This window comes from Procambarus clarkii, chromosome 59 (assembly GCF_040958095.1).
Source record: "Procambarus clarkii isolate CNS0578487 chromosome 59, FALCON_Pclarkii_2.0, whole genome shotgun sequence".
In the NCBI taxonomy this organism is placed as follows: domain Eukaryota; kingdom Metazoa; phylum Arthropoda; class Malacostraca; order Decapoda; family Cambaridae; genus Procambarus; species Procambarus clarkii.
The window spans coordinates 20,792,828-20,820,656 of NC_091208.1; the positions used below are offsets into that span (position 1 = coordinate 20,792,828).

Genomic DNA, 27,829 nt, shown 5'->3' on the forward strand with positions numbered 1-27,829 from the left:
TTGCTTGGTTCATTCATGCTAGGCTTGCGGTTACACAACTGGTCGGGGTCTAGTTACACAACTGGTTCGGGCTCCGGTTACATAACTCCGGGGGTGTGATTTCTTGGGCTTTGGGTTGTGCATGGTCAGGCTCCAGGTCGTGCATGGGTGTGCTCCAGGTGTTGTTTGTGTACTAGTGCTCCAGGTTTGTTTGCTAGGCCTCCATGGTTGGTTTCTAGGGCAAGTGGAGGGTTTTAGGTAGGGCTAAGGAGATTTTTGTTTGGTTGAGCTAGGAATGGAGTTTGGTTGGGCTCTGGGGTTGTTTAGCTTGGTAGGGGTTGGTTGATATGTATACTTACTAGCACTAGGCTTGTGGTTACACAACCGGTGGGGTTTCAGTTACACAACTGGTCGGACTCTGGTTACATAACTGTTCGGGCTATGGGGGTGTCACTTGGGCTTCGGGTTGTGCATAGTCGGACTTCGGTTCGTGCATGGTTGTGCTTCAGAGGTTGTTTGGTTCGTAAATGCTAGGCTTACGGTTACACAACTGGTCGGGCTCCGGTTACACAACCGGGCTTCGGGGTGCACAATAAACTACCACTCGCTGGTTGAATTGGGGGAAGCTTAATGAACTATCCACCTCTGGCGGCAAAAAATCAATAAAGTGTGCAACTACGGTCTAGTTGCAAACATTGCAAATAATCCAATGGATTATTGCAGTTGTGTTGTTTGCACCATCTTGAGTCTGTTCGTTCTGTAATAAGAGACAAACCCCTCGCTGATTGATGATAATAAGATATACAACAGTATAAGCCGTGCGCTAAGCACGTCAGCCCACATTTAATATCTATATAATAATAATAATAATAATATTAATATTAATATTAATATGTCTAATGTTTATTCAAGTAAAAGTAAATACATTCAAAAAGTTACAAGCAGAATGTTGGACTTCTCGATAAAGCTAGTACATACTATGCTTAAAGCCACTAATACACACAGCATTTCGGACATCTACCTACAATGATTGTAGTGTAGATATTTTGATATGATTTTGCAATATGAAAGTTAAAATAAACTTATTTAATTCATTCAATTGTTTAAGGATAAATAGCCTCGCATATCTGAAAAATACGTTTGTATTATTATAATATAATGCACTCATGTGCCATCTTATTATTCACGATTTTAACTTTTTCTCAATTTCTATTGGACATTTTATTATCTTGGCAGATGCGAACCGAAGCGAACACACGCCAGCGCATGTGAATACATGGAAGGACTCCACACGCATTATGCTTCATACAGTAATATTGGTAACGTATCCTATTATCATTTTTTAATATATATATATATATATATATATATATATATATATATATATATATATATATATATATATATATATATATATATATATATATATATATAGAGAGAGAGAGAGAGAGAGAGAGAGAGAGAGAGAGAGAGAGAGAGAGAGAGAGAGAGAGAGAGAGAGAGAGAGAGAGAGAGAGAGAGAGAGAGAGAGAGAGAGAGAGAGAGAGAGAGAGAGAGAGAGAGAGAGAGAGAGAGAGAGAGAGAGAGAGAGAGAGAGAGAGAGAGAGAGAGAGAGAGAGAGAGAGAGAGAGAGAGAGAGAGAGAGAGAGAGAGAGAGAGAGAGAGAGAGAGAGAGAGAGAGAGAGAGAGAGAGAGAGAGAGAGAGAGAGAGAGAGAGAGAGAGAGAGAGAGAGAGAGAGAGAGAGAGAGAGAGAGAGAGAGAGAGAGAGAGAGAGAGAGAGAGAGAGAGAGAGAGAGAGAGAGAGAGAGAGAGAGAGAGAGAGAGAGAGAGAGAGAGAGAGAGAGAGAGAGAGAGAGAGAGAGAGAGAGAGAGAGAGAGAGAGAGAGAGAGAGAGAGAGAGAGAGAGAGAGAGAGAGAGAGAGAGAGAGAGAGAGAGAGAGAGAGAGAGAGAGAGAGAGAGAGAGAGAGAGAAATAATGTTAACAAAACAATTAACGTCGTGTAGTGTACTCTATATATATCAAAATATATTTGAAACCCGTATCAGTCACTAAAGAAAAAATTGGGCTACTCTTATTACAAATTCGCTACTTTGAGCAACTTGGACCTGGCAACACTGCCTCCCAGTGTTTACAACAGCGTCAACACGTGAGGACACACACACCGCCTTGTGGTGTGGCAAGTCTCTCTCTAACACACACCTCTGTTTTAGCCGCCACTCCTCTGTCTACAGCACTTTTGGAACACTTATTAAGCTCAACATATACGTGTCTCCCAACATCTGTACTGGTGCAGTCATCGGGAGGATAAACGTTTCATGCAAACTGCACTATCTAGAAGAAGGAGGGTTTTATGCTGTGTTCAGTATTTAGGCACTAATCGTCGGGGGTTATGTACGTACATCTGGATTGACTAGGTAAGTAGGCCTAGTGCTGTAGCCGTCACAACCTCCTATAACATAATAGGCCCCGTGGTGCAGTGGTAAGACACTCGCCTGGCGTTCCGCGAGCGCTTTGTCATGGGTTCGTATCCTGGCCGAGAAGGATTTACTGGGCACAAATCCTTAACTGTAGCCTCTGTTTAACTCAACAGTAAAATGTGTACTTGGTTGTAAAAACGATTCTTCGCGGCAGGGATCGTATTCCAGGGACCTGCCCGAAACGCTACGCGTACTAGTGGCTGTACAAGAATGTAACAACTCTTGTATATATCTCGAAAAAATAGCATAATAACATAATACTATTAAGTTTTAGTGTAAGTGTTTTTCCCCCACCTCACCTTGCCCGAAACGCAATGCGTACTAGTGGCTTTAGGTATTGTATGTACTACCTCTATCTTTAAATCAAACAGAATGTTTGTACTGTAACACTGCAACTATGTATGTACTTTTCCTAAATAAATTATTATTATTATTATTATAGCATTTATGCATTAGGAGAGACTGGGACTGCCCAACCACTTGGGCTGGACGGTAGAGCGATGGTGTCGCTTCATGAAGGTCAGCGTTCAATGCTCGATCGTCCAAGTGGTTGGGCACCATTCCTTTCCCCCGTCCCATACCAAAGCCTTGTCTTAACCCCTTCCAAGTGCCATGTAGTCATAAGTTCTTTTTCTTGATAATTAAATTATCTTAATTGTCAGCTTTTTTCAGGTGTAACTCTGTTAACTCAAGCAGGGTTCTGCAAAATCCCAGGGAAATTAGGTGTTCTGCAAGAGATAGTGATAACTTGGCTAATTCTAATCATGTGCAAATGTTATTTTAAGTTATTTTTGTGTTAATTTCGTATCATTTAACTAGGATTAAGAGCAAATACAGAACTTTTTCCTTTCAGTTGACAATGAAATCCATGTTTTTTTTCTAATGTACGATCCAAAATTACTTCAAAGGATCGAAAGGTTGAGAAACTGTGGGTTAACTTGTGGTTCAAAGTGTGGATGTGGTAGACATCTAGCACTTGCATTACCAGGAGGGTTCACTGGGAGATGTTAATGATTATATCCCATGTTAAGCACATTGTGTTTTTTTTTATTAGGCAAAGGGAGGGGGGGGTTCTAGATCTCTTCACTTCAGCCCAACCTCTTGGGCTGAACGGTAGAGCAACGGTCTCGCTTCATGCAGGTCGGCGTTCAATCCCCGACTGTCCAAGTGGTTGGGCACCATTCCTTCCCCCCCGTCCCATCCCATATATTCTTATCCTTATCCCTTCCCAGTGCTATATAGTTGTAATGGCTTGGCATTTTCCCCTGATAGCTCCCTCCCTTCACTTCACCCAACAGTAATTTGGTACCTAGTTATTAACCAATTAGTGGGCTGTGTTCAAGGGAAAGCCAGTAGGGTAAGGCTTACCATGAGTTCTGGAAAAGCAAAGCTGTCAGCCTGCTAACAGGAGTCAGAAATCATCTGCTTCTATACCCACCTGTGTAAAAAAAAAAAAAAAAAATGGGTTTATCTAATAGCATTAAACAAATATTGTTTTGTTTGCAAATATTGTCATTGAAATCATACATTTATGAAATAAAATGTTAAATAATCTTATCCATTGCATTGTCAATAAAATTGTCTTACCTGATGCATATTCAACTTAAAATATATCATAAACAAATAATAAATTCTTATGTGTTTTTGTATCACTTAAAACATACATTGAATATACAGTACTTTATTTATTATGAAATAATGTCACCAGTCTTGACCAAAGATTATATTTTTTTTTTTTTTTTTTTTTTGAGATATATACAAGAGTTGTTACATTCTTGTACAGCCACTAGTACGCGTAGCGTTTCGGGCAGGTCCCTGGAATACGATCCCCGCCGCGAAGAATCGTTGTTACAACCAAGTACACATTTTACTGTTGCGTTAAACAGAGGCTACAGTTAAGGAATTGCGCCCAGTAAATCCTCCCCGGCCAGGATACGAACCCATGACATAGCGCTCGCGGAACGCCAGGCGAGTGTCTTACCACTGCACCACGGAGACTGTTCTTCATTCTTATAAGATTATATATATTAGTTATATACAGTAGTATGTTTTATTTTTACAGGGGGAGACTCTAAGCTTAGCCAGATCATATTAAGATGGTGAAACGAAAATTAGACAATCGTATTCGAATTCTCATTGAAAATGGAGCTGCACTCGGACACAGGACCCTTGTGGTGTTGGTGGGAGACAAGAGTCGTGACCAGGTATAACAATATTAATGTTTTATATACTAGAAATGTATTTTCTGAGGTACTGTACAGTACAACCTTGATGCATTTCCCATGCCTTTGTTACACCATAAATGATTTTTATTTAATATATTCATTGATACAAATAGAGTTCACACACAATTAGGTGGCAACAGTCTGTTGGTCCTTGATAATAGGAAAGCTTTCGCATAAGGTGCTAATGTTCACATGTTGAGCAGACATCATATCGTGTCAGATGACCTTGCCCTCTGCTAAGCTGATAATTGCAGACGGTTTCCTGTATCTTTCCATCAATCAAGCCACTGTCTAGGTGTGATAGCAAGATAGGTGGAGTTTACTGCCTAGCTACCCCTTATATACTCAAGCAGTTGTACAGAGGATAGATATAGGGGGTCCTTGCTCCACACAGAGGATCCTCGCTCAATAGGCCAGATACTACACAGGCCTCTCCCAGGTTGGAGAGGGCCTTGACTGCCAGCCATATCCCCTCCTTTCCCCTCTGTAACCAACTTATACTCAGAAACCTAAGTGATATATTCTGTGCTTCCTGAATTACTGTATCTGTTGTGAAATCTCCAGGGGCTAGTCAGCAGTATTTGCTCTCAATTTCATGTGTAGCAACTGATTCTGAATTAATATTGAATATGATTAAAGTCAAGAAAATATATAAATCCATCATTATTCCTGCATCACCATGAACCTATATAATAAATTAATACTCTCTTGAAGTCATTTTTAATTATCATTAATTCAGATCTAACCTAAAATCTTGGATCCATTTCTTGACTGATGAAAGCTAGAGTGGAGAGCACTCTGAAGATTATGACTTGGCATTTAAATTTGTTTTATAGTGTTGCAGTTTCTTACCTGTTAACATTGATTATAGAAGTGAGTTTCATTCATTATCTTGTAAACTTCTTAATGGATGGTGGCAATACTCTCTTTCTACTCATTATACTCTTCTACCCATCTGTCTTTCTTACTTAGTCGACCCTGCATTGCATTGTCTCTCCTTCTAAACTTTCTCTTACACCCAACAATAATATCTCACAATGAACTGTGTAATTACTGATCAAGACTGTCATTTACTGAGCCTCTGGCTAACATCCTTCTTCAATATTGTGTCAATAAATATTGTAATACAAACCATTGTTTAGAGTATCACATAACTTTGATCCATGGGACAAACAGTTTGCAAATTCAGCCGTCACCTCACACTGGTATGTGAGGTGATGTTGGAAGTTGTTGTTGTTGTTTAAGATATGCTACTTGGAATAAAAAGCTCCAAGCAGCACGGGGTATGGTGAGCCCGTAGAGTTGGAAGATATTTGTCTGTCTTCTTACAGCCTTACCCATGACCTAACCCAATTACTTGTCTGATAAACATTCTTAAATTTCATGAGATTTCTTATTTAAAAATCCAGTGATATGTGGAATGTAAGTGATGTACTCTTTATCATGTTAATCATCACCATATTGTATTATACTTTTTTCTTTGCATTAGGTTGTGTTTTTGCATCACATGCTCTCCAAGTCAAACCTAAAGCAGGCTAATGTTCTCTGGTGCTACAAGAAAGAGCTGACTTTCTCCTCCCACCGGAGAAAGAGAATAAAGCAGTTGAAAGCCAGAATGAGAGCTGGTCAGGCAGAGATGAATGAGGACGATCCTTTTGAAATGTTTGTGTCTATGACCGACATCAGATACTGCTTCTACAAGGAAACTCATAAGATACTTGGAAACACTTACAAGATGTGTGTACTACAGGTTAGTTCAAGTTCAAGTAAGTTTATTGATATAAGATAAATATGTCCCAAAATGATAGAGTAGCTTAGGCTATGTCTTCCCTCCTCTACAGGTTAGTTAATGTTTTAAATTGAAAGGAGACATCAGTGGAAGCTGGATACACAGTTGTGGTGTAGAAGTTTAAGGGAATAATTGTACTGGTTGGCAAATGGAATGTATTGAAGGAAGAAGTTGTAGCAGCTACTTTCATCCACAATTTCAAGAAAAATATGATAAAAAATTGAACATTGAGAGATGTAATTAGTGCACCAGATGCAAAGGGCTAGGAGATGGGACACAGAGAACAAGATCTCACTCCCCTGTAGCCACTGATAGGCAAGCCCAACACCATATTTATTACATTCTCTGTGTTCATTACACCACCCTACATTTATTTAATCTCTCGGCATTCATTACAAAACCCTATCTTTAGTACCTCATCCTATACTGTACTCGCTGTACTTTCCACACTCATTGCATCAGCTGTACTCATTACACCATTATATTAATTACACCCACTGTATGTATATAACCGCACTTTATATTATTATGTATTCCAGCCTGTAAATACATTCTCGATTGTCATTATGCCTTCAAACCACATTTAGTTATTGTATTATATGTGAATTTTTCTACTCTATAGATTATCTCATTAGTTATGAAGATTGTATTTTAATTACCATAGGAAGCAGTCTAATTAGGACAGTTTAGTAGATATACAGTGTCTTATTTTGTACATATTTCATGTCTACATTCCCTCATATTTTATACATTTCCAGGACTTTGAAGCCCTGACTCCCAACATCTTGTGCCGCACTATGGAAACTGTGGAAGGAGGTGGAGTCATTGTGATACTCCTTCAGACTATGACTTCACTACGGCAGCTGTATGCACTCAGCATGGATGTTCACTCTCGGTACCGCACGGAGGCTCACCAATATGTTGTACCCAGGTTCAATGAAAGGTATGAGCAATACAAACTAGATTTGCCTAAAGATGTTTTCTGATTTTGCTAATTATTACTTTCTCATGTAACCTGTTGAACTACATTGTTAAATACAGTATTTAAAATGCAAGCATATGTTTTAATGCCATCTATTCCTCTGCATTCTCAGTACAAAATAGTTAATCCCCTGTTTGGGAATAAAAAACTTTTAAATGGTGGAAACCACCCAGTGATAGTGGGATACTGAAAATGTGTCGGCCTAGCAAAAATATACTGTAATGCATCAGTTAAAATCAGAGAATCAGAGACGTAGGTTCGAAACCTCATCACGGCCCTTGTGGTTTTGTTCATTAAAAGCTGAGATATCAGAGATACTCGTGGACTTAACTATCTTCACCATCATAACTTAATCTTTTCCCACATTCAGTTTCAAGCTTTCTCTCACACATTTCAATACAATTTGAAACTAGTCTATGCAATTCATGTTAATTCTCTGCTAAAAGAACTGTATCATATGCATACTTAAACTTTCACATGCATCAATTACTTATATTCGGCCTATAAACTAGGTTATAACCCTTTTAGCAAATTTATTTTCTCCCTCATGACCTCATCCTTGTATATACTGAATAACCAGGGTGACATAACACAACCTGATATATACCAACATTAATATTAAACTAGTTAACCCAGTCACTCTTACACAGGCAGTACTACCTGTGTTGAAACTTTTCAATCATTTAACAACGCTGCCAACTTCATGTATGATTATCACTCTCCAAAGTCTTTATTAATTTTGTTATTTACTTTTTCCGAGGCCATTACTACCATGTACACTTGACAATTTCTGTATGCTCTCTTAATCCAAATATCTGATTTACATTCCCTCTTCCACCAAAAAACCTACCTTGTTCATCACTGATAATTTGTTCAGTCATTTTCTGAACTCATCTGATTGCTGTCCTATCCTACTAGCCTTCCTTACACTTTGCCCACTACACTTAGCAAACTAATGTCTCTACAACACTTACACTCAATATGTTCTTTACTCTGTAATACAGTGGTATAATCACTGCTCTTTTCTCTTTACCCACTTCATTCAGTCTTCTTCACAATGTTTCATAATTTCTGCATATATGTCATCAGCACCTGCAGCTTTCCCACCTTTCATCTTCACTGACGTTCTCACCTTCTCTATGGATATATCATCTGGATATATCATCTATGAATATATTGTCTTGCACTCTTCTCACACAGGTCAAAGCATGTTTATATTATCACCTCCATCACTATGCTTTATACTTTCAAAACATGCTCTCTGCCAACTTTTTATAATTTAATATTGTTCTATGTCTATCTTTAACATTCTCATTTACCTGTCCACCAGTCTCCATGCTACACTATCCAAACAAATTTAATTTTTTGTAATAGTTTCTTAACATATTCTCCATCTTCTCATTCACTATTAGTTCTGCCTACACTATTTATGATATTATATTTAATATTTATTTAATGATATGTTACATAGGTCCAATGAACTTCAGTCTTGGTCTGCCAGTAGGAAGATATTTTCTCTGAAAATGTATACTTCTGGTCATATCATTGACATGTTAACCAAACCTAGGTTTAATTATGTTACCTGAGCCAAATGGACATTAGTTCCCTGTTGATATATAGTAGTTCAGTTCAACACATCCACTGACAGCTGCAGCAAGATTAATAGCACTATTATTTGAGTTTCCTGGATGCAGTATTTTTATTGTTTTCTGCATGCCATATCCATTTAAGAGAACGTGGAAAATGAGATATAGAAATAGGAAAGTAGTTCTGTACTACTGTATTCTGTTTCAGATTCATCCTGTCATTGGCTTCCTGCCCTACGTGCATTGTAATGGATGATCAGCTACGTATCCTACCAGTCTCGTCTCATTTGCGAGACCTGCAACCTGTACCTCCAGTGTCTGCTCATTCCCCACTCTCTCCGCAAGACCAAGAACTCAAGGATCTTAAAGAGTCACTTAAGGATAACCCTCCAGTTGGACTGTTGGTGGATCTGTGTAAAACACTAGATCAGGTATACTGTATATTATTTACAGTGCTGTATTTCTTAAGGGCATAGAGTGGTATCATAATCATAACTTTACTAATAAATGTTGAAAACTAAACCACACATCAGAAGATGAGGAGACGACGTTTTGGTCCATTCTGGACCATTATTAAGTCAGTTGTGATAATGGTCCAATCGACTTGATAATGGTCCAGGACGGATCGAAATGTCGTCATCTCATCTTCTGGTGTGTGGTTTAGTTCTCGTATCTTCAAGCTGCATTATTGTAACTCATCGTCTGCACTAATAAATGTTCTTTCTGTACATTTATAATTGATTTAGTTTACACATTTTCAGTAAACTTACTTAAGGGAAAGTCATAATAATCACGTAACAAGAAATATCTGTGCTGTAGTTATAAACTGTATACTCAATGATTATAAAACTATTACTGTTGTCAGATTCAGAATCAGAAATTATTTCCATAACAACTTATACAAATCATTAAAATAATGGCAAAACTAAACAGGTTTACATAAATCTAAATCAAACTCTACATTTTGTAGAGTTTACGGTATATGTATGCTTACCTAACCTTTTATGGACATTTAAATCCTTGCTATATAGTCTTACTGACTTACTGCTTTCTTCTAATAATGACATCACATTGGAAGAATTTGTTTAAGCATTATTTGTAATTCTGCATAAGCAAAGAAACTATACGGTAGTTGATATGATGTTAAAGTGTGTGAAGATCTGAGTGTGAAAAGTATGTGCAGTATTAAATATGATGGAAAAGTGTGTGAAGTTAGCCTTGCAAAGCTGTCAGTATAAATAATTATGTTTTTCTGAATCAATTTTGTATGATTTTATCTTAATCACATAATTTTGTTGTTGCAATAAATGAGAAACTAAATAATTATTCATTGCATCTGCTTAATTATACTGGTCCCATCTGTTGCAGCAGCAGGTCAGCAATAATTTCAATATTTGCTATTTTAGAGACAATTCTTGTTTTTATTGGTTTAAATGATAAGCACATTTTGTGCAGGTTACGGTACCCAATGCACTTGTAAAAAGGTAAAAATTTAATATTTAAATGAATCTTTTAATATTTGTCTATACTGAATTCCCCATGCAGCTCTGCTTAGGTAGCAAGGATTGTTATTTTTTTCTGTTATATCTTAGTTCATTTACTGTACACTCAAAACTTTATTTAATTTTTTCAGGCTAAATCTGTGCTACAGTTTATTGTGGCCATCACAGAGAAAACACTGAGAACTACAGTGACACTGACTGCTAGCAGAGGGCGAGGAAAGTCCGCAGCACTAGGGTTATCAATAGGTTTGTAGCTATGTGCATGGTTTTTTCTTTGAATGACCTAACTACTGGGAATATATTGAAGCTATATAATGTGATCAAACCTGAATTCTGTGAGCTCCTCAGGCACACACACACACACTACCAACTGGGCCATGTTGGACTTTAAAAGTCCAGTATCTCCACCATAAGTACTAATTGTCTTAGCTGCTTCTTACCTTTTACCTTTTCTACTTGAGAGCATCACTTGTTAGGCTTTATTCTACGTTTGCCACTTTTCTGTTTGGCGTTTGCCACTTTTTTTTTTGAAAAGTGGCAAATGCCCAACAGAAAAGTCCCAACAAAAAAATCTAAAATGCCAAACAAACAAAACATCCCAAGTGCCCAACTAAAAGGTGGCAAATTACCAACAAAAAGTCCAAACAAAACAGTGGCAAATGCCCAACAGGAAATTATCACTTTTCTGTTTGGCGTTTGCCACTTTTCTCTTGGGAGTTTGCCACTTTCCTGTTAGGCATTCGTCGGTCGTCAGTTGGGTAGCCGGCGCAGAGGATCTGGGTCTTCCCCTTCCCCCTCCCGTGAAGGGGGGAGTGGCACAGACAATGGCATGGCGGCTGTGGTGATGTCATGCTGGTTTGCTTGTTTTCTGATTGGGGACTTCTGTTTTCTCGTTCGGCTTTTGGGTTGCAATTTTCACCGCTGTAGTTTATTTTGGGACTCCTACCTTTCTGGGTGCCTGACCTGGTAGATGGCAGACATAGATTGCTTCCAACTACATGGGAGTGTCTATAAGCTATTGCTCCTCGTGCATCTCTGAGGGGGCCAGGATCTGGCTTGTTGGACCCAGCAGACATAGAACCCCATCGATTGACTGTTGCCACGGTCTAATATATACACATCAGCCCAGTGTAGCTCCGGGGAGCTTCCAGGTCTCACCCAGAAAATGGCATTTCATTACATTCAACTCTGTTTTTTTTACATAGTCTCTATTTTAATTCTGTTTATATTTCATTGAATGTTAATAAGTTCCTTTGCAGTAATTTTTACACGTGGTATTTAGCCAAGTTACTGTGTTTTATTGCCATATTATTAAGGAACTGCAGTGTAAACTGTTCATATTTTTTGTATTTTCAGCTGGTGCCATTGCTTTTGGCTATTCCAACATCTTTGTTTCTTCTCCAAGCCCTGAGAACCTGAACACCCTCTTTGAGTTTGTTCTGAAAGGTTTAAATATAATGGGTTATGAAGAGCACATGAATTATCAGGTTCTGCGTTCATCGGACCCACAGTTCAGCAAGTGTGTGATGAGGGTGGTGGTGACTCGTGACAGGCAGCAAGTAGTCCAGGTTGGTTACACTCGTTATGGTGATATATTATCTGTTGTCAGGTGATTATGGTGATATATTATCTGTTGTCAGGTGATTATGGTGATATATTATCTGTTGTCAGGTGTATATAGAGAGAATACACAGAATAATCACACTAACATGATGTGTCAACGAGAAAATCTATAGGAGCCGTGTTGAGGATTTGAACCTATGCAGTGGGTGTTCTGACTCGCACGCCCCAGTCGTGTGTCGTGGCCTAGTTGACTAGAGCGTGTGCGTGGGAACACCCATTGCATAGGCTCGAACCCTCATCACGACTCCTACAGATTTTATCACAGAGAGAATGTTAAGAAGTGTGTATAAATATTATAAATAAGAAATAAGATTAAAGGACTGTATTTCAGGATTTACCATCAATTAATGGGCAAATAATCAGTTATTTGGATCACTAGAATGTCGCTTAATTCATTCCTTGTATCACGAGGAATGAATTAAGACCGAGTACTGGATTAGATATCGGCATTTTAAATTTCTAAGAACAAAATCTAATAAAATGTAATATTTACAGTACATTACTCCTAATGAGAGCAGCAGTCTTGGCCAAGCTGAGCTGGTGGTTATTGATGAAGCCGCTGCCATTCCCCTTCCACTGGTTCGCAAACTGTTGGGGCCATACCTGGTGTTCTTGTCATCTACTGTGTCTGGCTATGAAGGCACTGGCAGATCCCTCTCTCTCAAGTTGATTGATCAGCTCCGAAATCAGGCCAAAGGCACGGCTACACAAGATAATTCTGCTGAGAAAAAGACTCCTACAGCAGAGCTGGGTAGAGTTTTGCATGAGGTATCTTACTAATAGAAATTAATGTAGTTGTAGAGTTAAACTTCAATTTCATCATTTCACAAGACAATTAAATATATATTTGAATATTTTTATAATTTACTTATATTATATGTACAATATTCATTATCTGATTGGAATACCAAATTATTTATAATGTTGATAAAAGAAAAATAATATTTTTCCATACCAAAGCTTTTCTATTTATTATATTTACTTTTTAATAGGTCACCTTAGACGAGTCGATTCGATATAAGATGGGTGATCCAGTTGAATCTTGGCTACATCAGCTGCTGTGCCTCGAGGCCTCCCTCTCTACCCTCCCCACCAACCCACCGCCAGCTAACCAATGTCAGCTGTTTTATGTCAACAGAGATACGCTTTTTGGCTACCATAAGGTCAGGAATATAGGTGGTGGCACACAAATTTTTTAAGAATTCCCTGAAATATATGACATATTGAAGGCAGGCTCAAAATTGGAATATAAAGTGTTATCCACAGTCCAGTGTAACAGTATTCATACCATTTTTAAGTCATACACTGGTTTACATCTTCACCTCACAACCGAGGGTCTTGCGTTAAATTTCCAGGCAGGACAGAGACGGTTGGGCACGATTCCATTTACCTGAGGTCTCTGTTCTCCAGGCCTCGGAAAATCCAGATAATGGTAGAAAGATGGTGTGACATCATTGTAGGGTAGGTCAGGCTGGCTGTGAGGAAGCTTCAAGAATCTATTCACATAAACGCCACTTAACTTGTAATATCTATCAGCTTTTCTGTATTGATTCTTTCATTAATAAGCATTCTATCACTCAAATCTTTCTCTGTATTTAAGTTGGGATAACATGGGTAGTTTATTGGCCAAGAAAATTATGAAAGCATTACCTAGCAGGCGACACGTTGGGATCAATCTTACATCATGACCAAAACACCCCCTCACTTATGCCGTATGATTCATATTTGCTATTATTTATTGCACCTGACATTAGAAAATTGTGCATTTGTGATAAAATTATGTGTATTACTTGACTTGGTGAGGGCCAGCAGTGGTTTGTGCCCTATGGTGGCAAGCACATAGCAAGGCTCATAGCTAGACAAGCTCATAGCTGGTCAATTATTTACTAACTTCTTATTGCTGAAAATTGTATATAAACATGATATTTACATATTACTTATGACTCATATTAATGAACATTCTGTTTCTCCCTTATATAACTATTTATGATACGATAACATGAATAAATTTCTTTGACCAAACAAATAAGTAAAACATTACTGTACCTAGCAAACAACATTTTGTGATCAACTGTACATCGTGACCAAAATGCTCCCCCTCCCACTCATTAAGTACGGCACAAATTTGCTACTATTTATTGTCTCCTAGCATTAGAAAACCATGTATGTGTTGTATTACATTATTTTATGTATTTTGTCGTATTACAGTATTATATTAAGATAAAATAGTTTTGATGGCTTGATATAACTTGAGTGAGGAAGAGAGAGGTGGCAGAGAACCCTGGTTAATGTTAGTGCTGCTGGTGGAATGAAGCGTCCCAGTTACCACCACAGCCTTTGTTATGTGATGCAAATTTTATGTTATTTATAGATTCTGACATAACAAAACTGTATGTTGTCCAATTTTTATTTACTTTGTGGTGAAAGTGTAGAAGGATTAATTACTGAGTATGGAAGTGTTAAATGAAACTGCAGTTACAGGCAACTCCCACCATCCCCCCCCCCCCCCCAGCACTCTCTCCAGTCATTATGTTGTCATCCCTTACTTTATAAAAATGATAGCATGTGTCATTACACTCCTCATTTGGTTCAAATGAATATATTGGTCAGAATGCCTGTCCCTACCTCCTCATCACAATCGACTTGAGAATGGTCCAGGACGGACCGAAACGTCGTCGTCCCTTCAATTTCTAGTGTGTGGTCTGGTCAACAAATATTGGTCAGAAATTGTATATTTTCGTAGCAGTTGAATGTTACTTACGATTCGTATGATAAAAAGCATTATATTTCTACCATCTTTCATGTTATTTTGGATAGCATAGCATATTATATGCGAGAGGCATTATGCTGAATTTTGACATTAATACGAAAAATGTTTCTTTTTGTATTCCAGGTATCAGAGAAATTTTTAAAGCAAGTGATGGGGCTGCTAGTGTCCTCCCACTACCGTAACACACCAGACGACTTACAGATACTGTCTGACGCTCCAGCACACCACCTCTACGTGTTGCTCCCTCCACAAGCTGAAACAAAGGGGGAATCCCTGCCCTTAGTTCTTTGCGTTGTTCAGGTAAGGCTAGTTTTCTTTAAAATAACCTCGGTTATCTTTGTTGCCAGTTGTGTAGGCAAACATTAGGTATTTTATCATGTAGTCATGGTCTAGATATGAAATTTTGTAGACATTAAATTTTAGATGATCCAACAGCTGATAGGAAAATATATTAATGCAAAGTTATGCTAATTAGCAAAGTTAATTAGCACTTGAAGAACTATTAGAATGGTGAATAGTGCACTTCTGCTATAAAGAAAGAAATTTAAATTATTAGATTTTAATTATTTGTAAAATATGTCAACTCTCCTAGTGAGCTTCACCTTATTGCAATTTACAAGCAGTTCTTTAGAAGACTAATATTAGCTCTTGAAGATGTTATATACAGCGATATATTAAATTGACTCCACGATCTGCTGGAGATTTAACTCCTGTCACTCCTACACCTAGAGAAAACTTACACCATATTTCAACTTAGCTCAGGCGGGATTTCTTCACTTAGTTACCATCATGGTATTAAGTTTAATATAAAATTTTAAACCAAAAACATGCTGTACATGTTTGTAGAAATATATGTTCAATGTTCTGTGATCATACTCTGTATCATATTCCCTCAGTGTTCTCTGGTTATATATTGTACTCTGTACCATCTTCCTTTGGGGCTAAGTTTTAAGTAAATATTATACATTTCAATAGGACACAAGGTCTCCAGACACTCAATCCGTGCACAGCCAGGTGTTGTACCTGTTTATTAACAGGTACAACACCTGGCTGTACACCAAAATAAACAGGTACCTGTTTATTTTGAATATTAGAGAAAATCTTATTAAACATTAGAGAAATATCTTACTGAAACTCTTATTGAATATTAGAGAAATACAGTATCCTATATTGTGCATAACAAAAAATAGTTCACAAAAGTTAAAAAAAAAAGTGTGCCAATTTGAGTGCCGAAGGTAATCACAGGTAGTGATTGGAGCCAATATGTAATTTGCCCGTAGGTAGCACTGGAAGGCAAGATCTCCAAATCTTCAGTGGTGTCTGCACTTGCTCAAGGAGAGAAGCCTGCAGGTGACCTGATTCCATGGACAGTTAGTAATCAGTTCCAGAACTATGACTTCCCTCAGCTCTCTGGAGCCCGGATTGTTCGCATTGCTACCCATCCGAACATGCAGGGGGTAAGTATACTCTACTTGTCTGACAAAGCACTTAAGAAAATGATCTTCATTTATTGATTTCAGTTTATGTGGAAGTCATCATAAATTAATATTTAGCATGCATTTTAGTAGTTTAGTCAGGGATTCCACTGGCACATGTTTCGATATGACATACAATTTGTTTGTACAAGTATGTGTCATTTTCACTTTAACGTTCAGTCAGAAATCAGTTATGGTGTTCCACTACTTGCATGGTATTTTAGCCTTTACCCTAGACCCTCCAGTAAATAATATATTCAAACTTATGTTTCAACCATTGGGCCATATGTCACGAAAGAAGATAATTTTCAGGCAGTTAGACTTACTGACTCTTAAGGCATTACCAACTTTCTTAAAAATGCTACATTTTTCCATTTCATTATCTTTAATTTTACTTATACAATTTGTCCAACACTTGTTATGAATGGACGAGGAGAGCCAATATAACCTATGTGGCTGAGAGGGCCATCAGCAACCCAATGAACCAAGTATGAGTGTGACTCGGCCCAGATCTCATGACCATAGCAATCAGATCCACAGTCTGCCCATAACTCTTCCAATTTATAGCAAAAAGGAAAATCTAGAAGGTTCAGTGAGTGGATAAAGTTACTATAGTATAATCAAGTTGTTGGGCATCATGAGTATGACTGAAAAATGCAAGAACAATTGCCGGAGGGGTCGTGTGGAGTAGATAACAAATTTTGCATGTTATTAGAGGAGTGGATAGTAAAGGGAATCTTGTAATAAAATGTTCATTACTGGTAGTTGTGATGGTATCAGTCAGTATCCAAAGCTTTTTCTAAATATGTAGTTTGATACACTTGGCCCAATGTAGTTAGACAAAGATCAATTACTGAAGACATATGTATTGTTTATATATGATAGGAGGTAATATTAAGTTGCAAAACTTGCTGATACAAAGGTCAGATGCCACTAAAGTGAACAAAATTAAAGGTGTGATATCCAAACCACACGTCAGAAAATGACAAAATGACAGTGTTTCGGTCCGTCCTAAACCATTATCTATTTATGTAATAGAAAATGAGTGGAAGAGATAAACAAAATGAGGGAAGAGAATGAGATGAATGAAAGAGAAAGATGATGAAGAGTACAACTATACTCTTCCCAGCTTGGTGCTTTCTTATGATAACTGCTTCCTTTATGACTGCAACTAACACTAAGGGAATTCAGTACTGTACATCATCATCTTCACCAAATTTGTATAAACAACTCAAAATTGTTTTTATCATTTATCAGCAAGGATATGGGAGCCGAGCATTATCTCAGCTTAATGACTACTATGCTCAAGCAGCAGTCCATGCAGACTACATGGACACCCCAACACCAGATGCCAAGCTTCCAAATTTAATACAAGAGGACCAGGTCAGTTAAAATTGTAACCATTTTGATGTCTTACAATATTTGTTCACAGTATTTCAATTTTTCCTTTAAATTTTGTGTCACTTCCTGTTCAGTAATCTTGTGTTAGCAAACTTTTGAATGGAATAATGCAGAAAGAAAACTTTCATAATTACTTAAACCCTGATTTTTGTAAATTCATCTACTGTACAGTAAAAATGTGTTTTCTTTAAATTGCCTCACTGTACTGTATATTAAATCATCTTTTTTAGTAATCGGTTGCAGTACAAGGTAGAAGAACACTATTTCATTGGTGCTGATACTAATCGGTGTTGATAAACCTCGGGAATCCTCGAGGGTGCAGTAGTACCCCAAGTTGCAGTTCTTTTGACCATGTCAGGGCATAGTCATTTAGAGCGTGCATCTGGGAATACATAGGTTCAAATCCTCATCATGGCTCCTGTGAATTTTCTCATTGATACATCACGATAATGTGATTTCTCTGAGTATTATTGTTATTGTTATTGGGTTGAGCTTAATTAAGCCATGTGTTTACATAATATATGCTTACTAATAATTTGTTAGCTAACACTTTGCCAACTCTAGCATCATTTTGATGTCAAACATATACCCTTTAGACCAAGGCGTTGGAATGGAAAGTTTAAGCTTTACAGTCTTTGCCAGAGCAGACAAAGCTGATTTTTACTATTTGTTTTGCAATCAGTTTCATCTTTTACTCTGCTGTGACAAAGCACAAGAGGTTATATTTCTATAAATGTTATAAATAATTGCATGTGACCATTAGGTGAAATGGATCCTAATAGACTAGAGGGACTGTAGTATTGTTTCTAATTTAAAATAGGTTGGCTTGTTGGAGGAGAAACTTGGGCCAAATGGACATCTGTTACCCCTACTGCAGTCTTTGTCAGAGCGACCAGCTGAGGCCCTCCACTACTTGGGTGTGTCTTACGGTGCCACTCAGCAACTCCTTACGTTCTGGAAACGTGCAGGCTTCTCTCCAGTGTACCTCAGGTCAGTGAATACCCGGCTCATACCAAGGGTCAGTAAATATACTCATGAATACCTTTAACTTTGGTAGGAAATGTGGCTAGGTGTAATGAGTTTTAAGATTTGTGTGAATATTTTATATTTGACACATTTTTAAATAACTCGGTATCACTTTGCACTTAGTGACATGAAGTGGTGGGATGTTGCTGGAGTAATTACCTAATTGTGATTACCTAAGTGTAGTTACAGGATGAGAGTTATGCTCATGGTATTCCGTCTTCCCAGTACTCTGTCGAATAACGCTTTGAAACTACTGACGGTTTTGGCGTCCACCAACTTCTCGCTTTGGTTATTTCAACCGTCTACCATTCTGTTGGCAAAAGAAAACTCTCTAATATTTTTTTGGCATCTTTGTTTCCTTAGCTTGAATCTGTATCCTCTTGTTCGAGAAGTTGCTGGTTCCAGAAATTCCTCCTTGTCAATTTGGTAAATTCCTGTTTAGTATTTTGTAAGTGGTGATCATATCAGCTCTCTTTCTTCAGGCTTCTAGTGTTGGCATGTTTAATACCTCTAATCTCTCCTTGTAACTTTTGTTTTTACGTTCTGGAAGCCATTTTGTAGCTTGTAGAGTGTGATGATGGTAATGCTGATGAATGTAATGATGGTATATCATATGGGAGACATGGTGAATGTTTTTTGTTGTTTAATATATTTAACCTTGTTTTCCTACATTGCTCCCAGATTTTTTCCACTCATGCTTTGCCACCTAATGGAAGTGGGAAATGGGGGTAATAATGATTATATTGTAAGGAGTCTTTTTGCAAGTGTATGCAATGTATGTGAGACTACTGTAAACTTTAGATTATATGGATTTCTCAGCACCAGTGATATTTCAGTGCAAATCTTATATACTATAACACTTATCATGCTGAATATATACAATGTTGTGTCCATTGTACACTTGAATGCCTAAAATTCAAACAGTGCAATGCCAAAATAATGAAATAAATAATGAATTCAGTTAATGAAGAGTTTATTGTACTAACAATCTGAACCTTTCCATACATCACTCTCCTATTTCCACCGAATTGATACTTCTTCACCCCCATGAAAGGTGTCCAACAAGGTGATGATAGCAAACTGTATTAATAGTTCAGTATATGTAAATGCAGCAGTAATAAATATTTTTTGCCACACTACATACTCCTTCATTTCACATTGAAACTCTTGCTTTTGTTTTTTTCATCAGCGTGTTCTTCTAAAACGTATTTGTTTCATTATCCAGTGAAGAACCAATTGTCGGCTTTTTTCCTACGTGCCTTGCTGCTATATGTCTTTTATTACGTGATCCTCTGCATATTCATATTCCCCTTACCCAAAATTAGATGTATGTGTGAAACAATGAAACATTTATACAGCTTCTGTTAGACCTTATGAAGAAAGTTCTCTATACCTATGTTGGGACATGTCTTATTTATAGCCACTGATATACAGTCCAAAATGGTAGGCTGTGTTGGATTTTTTTACTGTATTTATATTAGTGTTTCTCTGCATCATTTGATATATTTACTAACTGTATATATATATGTAAATGTAAATCTGTCAGTCAGTGATATAAAACTCTTGGCCCCTCAGTGTGGTAGTTAGAACCTTAGTTTAACACTTGTCTTTATACAACTCTACTGCACTTGTCTACATAGCGTCTCACTTCAGCATGTCTTCACTCACATCCCCCCCTCCATAGAGTTCCTTACACACTCCGTCTGCATTGATCTATTAGCATGTCCTCAACTTCCCCTTATCCTTTCCCTTTTCTAGACTAAAACAAAGCACACTGTGTTTGTTGTTAATAAGTGTCCTTCATCTCTCTCAACAGCCAGGTGTCTAACAGCATCACAGGAGAACACACTGTGATCATGCTGAAAGTTTTAGGGGAGGAGAAAGCGGATCGAGCAAAATCTTGGCTGGCTGATCTCTGGTTCGATTTTAGAAAGAGACTTGTTACTCTCTTAGGCTGTGCTTTTAAGAGTTACGATTGTAAATTTGCCCTGAATATCCTTACCAACAACATCTATAAGAATGCAATAGAAGGTAAGACATGGACAATATAGTCATACACAATAAATCGAGAGTACACAATGAAATCGCATTAACGTGATGTATCAATGAGAAAATCAGGAGTCGTCATGAGAAGGATGGTCCAGGGCATGTGCTTTAGAGTACCAAGCATGCGGGTTTGAATTCTCCTCATGACTCCTTCTGATTTTCTCGAGACATGAGTTATGCTCAGCATCTTGTATTGAGAAGACTCCTGGTACTATGCACGGGGATTTTATGCCCTCCACTGTTATGTCAGTAATGTAATTTTGCTTAATATGACCAGACCTCAGTTGTACACTTTTTGTACGTAAGTGGTACTAGGCACATCTGATTTCTGAGCTAAAGCCTTTCACATGCTACCTGATCCCGAGTTTGTGGAATTGGGGTCAGCTGTAATAGAATGATTTCTCTTAGTGAGTAAAGGTTAAAAACAAAACTAATAAAGTAACAGTAAAGGCCAAGAAGTTATAAGGAAATTATTGAAATTTTAGTGCATTTTGAGCTTTGGTTATTTTAATTATAGTGTAAGATTTATAAATAGTAAATGGAGGTGGTCCCTTATCTTCAGTGATGATTATTTTGCTTCCCTCATACTATCATCTGTCCATAAAGGACTGGTTTGCTACAGTACATTGTGCATAGAGACACTACAGTACATTGTGACAAATTCTGAATGATACTATAAATCAAGAGTTTGTGTAGTTTGTCATTTTTAGAATCTCTAAAATTTTTCAGTGCCAAGCTTGTTCGAGTTGGATTTGCACCTTACATCCGGAGATATAGACCGATTAGATGGGTTTGTGCGGCACCAGTGTGAGGCTCCGCTCATTGCTGATCTTGTTCCCGCACTTGCTCGCCTCTACTTTCTCAAGAAGATACCCGATTTTAAGTTAAAACCTTTGCAAGCTGTAAGTCGTACAAATGGCTAGGGATCCTTTAGGCTTCCTTATTTCATTTTGGAGTTAGTGAAAGTGAATAAAATCTTGACTGTTTTGGTGTGCATGCACACATTCCCAGATTCACTCATGTTCAAATGTGTGAACATGATATGCATGTTAAGCATATCATTCGTGTTTCTATCAATGTTGTAATGAATGTAATTACATTCAGGCTATCCTGTGTGGGGTTGGAATCCAAAGAAAGCCTGTTCAGACCATTGCTGCCGAGCTCGGCGTGGACCACGGCATTGTTTTGAGCCAGATGCACAGCTTCATTTCTGATCTTACGAAGCAGATGGTAAATGTCGTACAAGTTTTTCAGTTAAAATAATTTTATTGTAATAAGTATTATTGGAGAGATATGCCAATATTATATATTGTTAAAAAAAATTGGGTAGAGAATAATATTGTTAATTAGGCAATGCATTAGTTTTAAGTGGCCTTCATAATATAGGTTGGATAACTGTATTAGTATAGGCTTATGGGGAAAATACTTGTAGTTGTTAAAGTAATGACTAAAACTGTAATTTGATTTTTATGAGTAGGATTTGTAAATATGTAAATATTTAATATATATAAATGTGGTAAAATTATTCACTTTTCTCAACTTTGGAACAGAAAAGAGTACAGCAGATGGCCAAAAAGAGAAGCCTTGAGAATACTGAGGAAGACTTTGGAGTGGATCACAGCATTATGAAAGACCTTACTTTTAGCATGAAGGATAGTGCTCAGGTAAGCATTGAAAAATTAAATATATTTAAGCATGCAGAAAATGTCACAATAATGTGGGTGAAAATAAATATGCCAAGTGGCAACATGTCTGGGCCCCTATTAAGCCACAACTGAGACAAACAGGAGCTCAATACAGGTCCAGGTCGGGATGAAATATTGTCACTTACTTTTCGTATGTGTGGGTTACGATAATTTAAACATATTACTACCTTGAATATTTATCTTGGAAGTATTAGGATAAACAAGGATTGTCCTGGCCTATTTGTCACGTGTAGGCATGATTACTGCCTTGGTGATATCCTTATATAACACCATTTAAAGAACACAATCGACTTAAGAATGGTCCTGGACAGACCAAAACATCGTCGTCCCTTCATTTTCTAGTGTGTGGATTGGTCAACACCATTTAAAACTTGGATAAGTTAATGATGTAAACATTTTTGTGAACATTTTACCCTCAGAAAATGAAGGCTCGTGAAGCAGGGGACAGAGAGAAGGTGACCCAACTTCTTGATGTTACTCAGTTTGGGATTAAAACAAAAGAGCAAGAGACCAAGGTTCTGATTGACAGGTAAGAATCTATTGCAGTTTTGTTTAATAATTGTATTTAGTCTCAATATTTTTGGATACACTTGGTCTGTCCGAGTTAAGCTATTGGTATACTGCACAGTGTGTTGGGAAGGACTTTTGGCATTGTACGGAGCTTTGCCAAAAGCATAACACTGTGATTGAGCTGTACCTCGTGTGGCTTGATTTGCCTTTTAATTTTCAACCTTATTTTTAAATGATGTCAACTTCCCATACTGAACATTCACCTGCAGCAATATTTACATACAGGGGAAGCCTTGAATGTACTGGTGTCACATTCTGGCAAAATCTACACAAATCTAAACCCTTAATAACCAAACTTAAGAGTATGAGTAAAATGAGATTAGGAAACTGTCCTCTTTTATCCACTCTTTACTCAAGACACCTATTATAACATTGATATGAGAGAGAGAGAGAGAGAGAGAGAAAGGTACCACCACTGGTAAAATTTTAACGACCCATTGTCTTGGAGAAGAAAATAAAGGGTATTCGGAGAAGACACTATAGATTCTTCCTAGACACACTCGTATTGGCATTCTTGGTGATATTTAGCGCCCTCTGATTATTTCGCACTTTGATGGTGCTACATAGCCTTCCCGGTTTGGTGCCTTCTTTTGATAATTACCGTACCTTACCTTCCTAGACACTCAAGTATTTTCGTCTCCTACCACCCCTACTTTTTAATTATTTTAAACAACATATTAGTATATTTGACTACATTGTGTTAGTTTACCCCAAAACACACAACAATGTTGATAATTGGTTAAAATTTGAATGATGAGACATAGACTACATATATACAGCAGATAAAAAGAAGAAATGTAAAGCAACAATGTATAAAAAAAGCATTATTTTAGACACTACATAATTTAGATGCAGGTTACTGTTTTAGTCAGTATTGCAGAGAAGGGAGGCAATGGTAGGATTACTGTACATGTGTGAGTGGAATCTGTGGTAGAGGAAAGTAGTTGTAGTACTAGTGTGTGACGAGGAATAACAACAGTAGCAGTATAAGGCTGTAGTGGAGGGTGGTGTACTGTATTAGTATTATCAACAGCAGTGATGTATAGTATTATAGTGTATTAGAATACACAGCATGAAGCCACACTGGACAAACCTCCCCCTACAAAAGCATATACACTTATACTAACCCACCCAACCTTTATAGGTCAATACCCATTACATTCCCATTTTTTGTATTTCTAGTAAATAATATATCATTTGTATGCTTACATCCAAAGCATACAAATGTGGTTACATTTTATGTAAAGACATGTTAGGCTGTCACAAATGGGGTCCCCAGTGCAACAGTATTTTAATCTCAAATAATTTTTAATCTTTAAGCTTAAATATATTTGACTTGAATTTACATTGATGGTCCTTATCTCATTCGTCCATTGATGGTCCTTGTTTATGTCTGTAACATAAACAGGGACACGATGCGTGTGACACATAATTAATCCTTCTGTCTTGCCTCAATGTTTTCAGGGCCCTTATTCATTAGTTCATTTAAATTATGTTGATATGGTTGAAAGTTGATACTTAAATAGACTAACAAAAATACTCTAATGAATATTGAATTATGGTTGACATTAGCAAGCACGAGTATCTTTATCATACCTTATGTGTTACTTATACTGTACTCACCTAGTATATACTGTAGTTTTGTATTCTTGTCATTACAGTAAGAAGGCCAAGAAATTCTTAAAGGGAGAGAAAAAGAAGAAACTGAAACTTGTTTGAATAATTAGTTTGATATGTATATATATATATATATACCCTGTATGTATATCAAATATATATAACATATAATAAAGTTGACTTATTATTTTAATTGTATTCACTCATTATCCTTGATACAATAAGTGGCGATTGTATTCTTGTATTCAGGTTCAGTTTTCTTCTGGAAGTCTTCCTAAACTTAATACTGTTGGTAGAAATGTATATCCTGTGTAAAGCACATACTTGCAATTAACTAGCACTTTATTTAAGTTTTAGCTGCACATGCACTCATACTTTCTCCCTACTCTTTTTCTCATTCCTCTCTCTCTCCCTCTTTGTTTTTCACTTCTCTCACTCTTCTCTCTGACTCCTCTTTCACTCCTTTCTCAAACCCCTCTCTCACCCCTTTGTTTCACTGCTCTCTTATTCCTCCCCCCCCCCTCCCTTTTCACTCGTCTCTCACCCCCTCCCCTCTCACACCTCTCACTCCTTACTCATGCCCCTCTCTCACCCCTTTGTTTCACTGCTCTGTTATTCCTCTCACCCACCCTCCCTTTCTCACTCATTTCTCACCCCCTCCCTCTCGCCTCTCTCACCCCTTTCACTCCTCTCTCTTGCTCCTTTCTTTCACTCCTCATTCTCCTCTCATTGCAATCTCTAATTCCCCTTTTTCACTCATCTCTCCCATTCCACTTTCTCACTTTTCTCTCTCTCATTCCCTGTTCTCCTCTTTCCCCTCTCCTTTCTTTCCTCTCTCTCACTCTTCTCTCCTTTCTTGTTTTTGTCTCCTCTCCTTTTTTTTTTTTTTTTTTTTTTTTTTTTTTTTCTGTGGCTAGGGCTCAGTAGTTGAAGTGATCCAAGTGAAACTGCAGGCAAGAGCGGTTATCCCACAACAGCTCATCTGAAGCCTGCCACTGGCTGCTCATTTCTTTTATGAGCTTATTATTTCTATCCATTAGAAATAAACTAACATTAATATTTAATATTAAATAGCTATGATATATGGAACAGGATGATCCAGAAGCCGACTGTGTGGCAAAGCTCTCATATGGTTGATTGACCTGATTTTACACATCAGCTTGTTGAGCAAACAAGTTCTAGATACGAGTCAGTCTATAAATGAATGATCATTGATGGAGTGATGTTCTTGAGAAAGCAGTTCCAGCATTAGGCTGTTGATGGCTGAGAGCCTTGTGTTATGGGTGCCAACTTTTGGTTGTCCACATAAAGTTAGACCAGGTGGGGAACTTTTGAGAGTGTTGGGTGGCTATGTTGACACTACCATATGCATAACGGTAAGTCTGCCAGTGTTGAAGGTTCATGTTCTGATCGGTCCAACCAAAATGGGTCAAGACTAGAGATGAGTCTCCTCGCATGGTTCTACACCTTGTCCAAAATTCAATTGAATGAAGTGAGGGTGGCCGGCAGTGCACGCTCAAGGTGGATGTGAACTTGGGTTTCATACGAGGTTTTACAACCCTTGCTATCAATAATGTGTCAAGATCATTGAAGACTCAAACTTCATTCCCAAGATGTTCAACATTCAACAACTGTTTTTTTCTGCTCATTCATATACCTGCTCCAGCTGCAGTATCATAAATAATAAATATAATAAATGTTTATTCGGGTAAAAGTACATTCATAAAAGATGAGTTACAGAGTGTTAGATTTCTAGATAGAACTAGTACATACTATGCTGAAAGCCACTAATATGCTGTATTATTATCCTCACCAACTTTGCTTTCCCAGCTGCAAATGCAGTTTACCCTCTGTGATCTTATCCAAACTTAATCTGTCCTTGTACTTTTTGGATCCACATATCCACTTTTGTTTTCCATTATCTGTTTTTCCATTATTTTGTTTTTCCATTATTATCGAACAATCAATTTTCATACTGCCTATATTTTTATCTTCATAATGAGTATCATCTATTCTCTCTCCCACCCTCTTCCCTTCTCTCATATTCTCTTCCATCCTCTTTCCTTCTATTGTCTGTTCTCTTTCCCATCTTCTCTCCTGCTCCGTCTCACCCCTTCAGTCTGCCCAAGCAATCACACACTTCCTGGAAGACCAACAAGAAGGGAAGGGGAAGATCTTCCCCTACTCCCAGCCCCAGACTAACTTATTGCTCTACTGACTGAGCAGCTTCCCCCCTCCCCTCTCTCTCTCTCCCCTCATGCGGCCATGTCTAGTGTCAACCTGGCATCCCATGTGGCCATGGCTAGTGTCAGCCTGGCATCCCATGTGGCCATGGCTAGTGTCAGCCTGGCATCCCATGTGGCTATGTCTAGTGTCAGCCTGGCATGGAAACAGGAATGTGTTGTGATATCGAGACTCGGCCAGAAACATACGATTCGTAACTCAATTCCCAGACCAGTGTGGAAACTGTGTAAAAGACACTATTAATTTTGCCTGTGTTTATTAATACGCATTGGGTATGTTACCTAGGATAAACAAAACTATTTAAGAATATACTTGAAGAAATAATATATGTAAACAAACATTGGTGGCAGCAATTTCTATTGGCATGTCAGCGTTGAAAGGTGCGGCGAGGTATGGCTGAGTTGTGAAGGGTCTTCCCTGATTCCAACTTACACCCTGGAAGCTGCTCACTTCAGATGAGTTTTACCCGAGTCTACATGAGGGCCACTACGTTCCCAGCAACCCTGACGGGGACAAGAAGCCGGAGGCTTATCATAAATTCTCTATCGTTCCGAAAGGATGTTTCCCAGGTAGATTTTACACTTGGCATTTATAACTTTGGCTGGTTTGCGGTTCCATGGTTTATAACTATGGGTGAAAAAGAATCTAATTTGGTCTGTATTGCATTGTGGCTAGTTGAGCTTGAAGCTGTTGCCCCTTGTGTGTGCAGCTCCCAGCCAACACTGCTCGTCACATGTGGAGGACGAGTGCAGGTCCCAGCCAACACTGCTCGTCACATGTGGAGGTGGTGTGCAGGTCCCAGCCAACAC

General features: G+C 37.9%; 1 protein-coding gene across 2 annotated transcripts; it reads left to right on the top strand.

Annotated features, from left to right (window-relative positions):
* The first annotated feature begins 2,104 nt into the window (after positions 1-2,104).
* l(1)G0020 (RNA cytidine acetyltransferase l(1)G0020) lies at positions 2,105-24,969 on the top strand. Of its 2 annotated transcripts, XM_045758652.2 has the most exons (19): positions 2,105-2,395; positions 4,521-4,662; positions 6,173-6,433; positions 7,231-7,415; positions 9,249-9,471; positions 10,674-10,788; positions 11,899-12,110; positions 12,661-12,933; positions 13,158-13,328; positions 15,059-15,235; positions 16,216-16,392; positions 17,668-17,793; positions 18,632-18,801; positions 20,654-20,868; positions 21,613-21,785; positions 21,988-22,113; positions 22,434-22,547; positions 23,009-23,118; positions 24,821-24,969. In XM_045758652.2, exons 2-19 carry the CDS (start codon positions 4,555-4,557, stop codon positions 24,876-24,878), a joined length of 2,994 nt encoding a protein of 997 aa, XP_045614608.2. In that variant the 5' UTR covers positions 2,105-2,395; positions 4,521-4,554; the 3' UTR covers positions 24,879-24,969. The 2 variants fall into 2 exon arrangements, with proteins under 2 accessions (XP_045614608.2, XP_045614611.2); XM_045758655.2 differs by lacking the exon at positions 4,521-4,662 and having other exon boundaries at positions 2,277-2,395.
* The last annotated feature ends 2,860 nt before the right edge of the window (positions 24,970-27,829 follow it).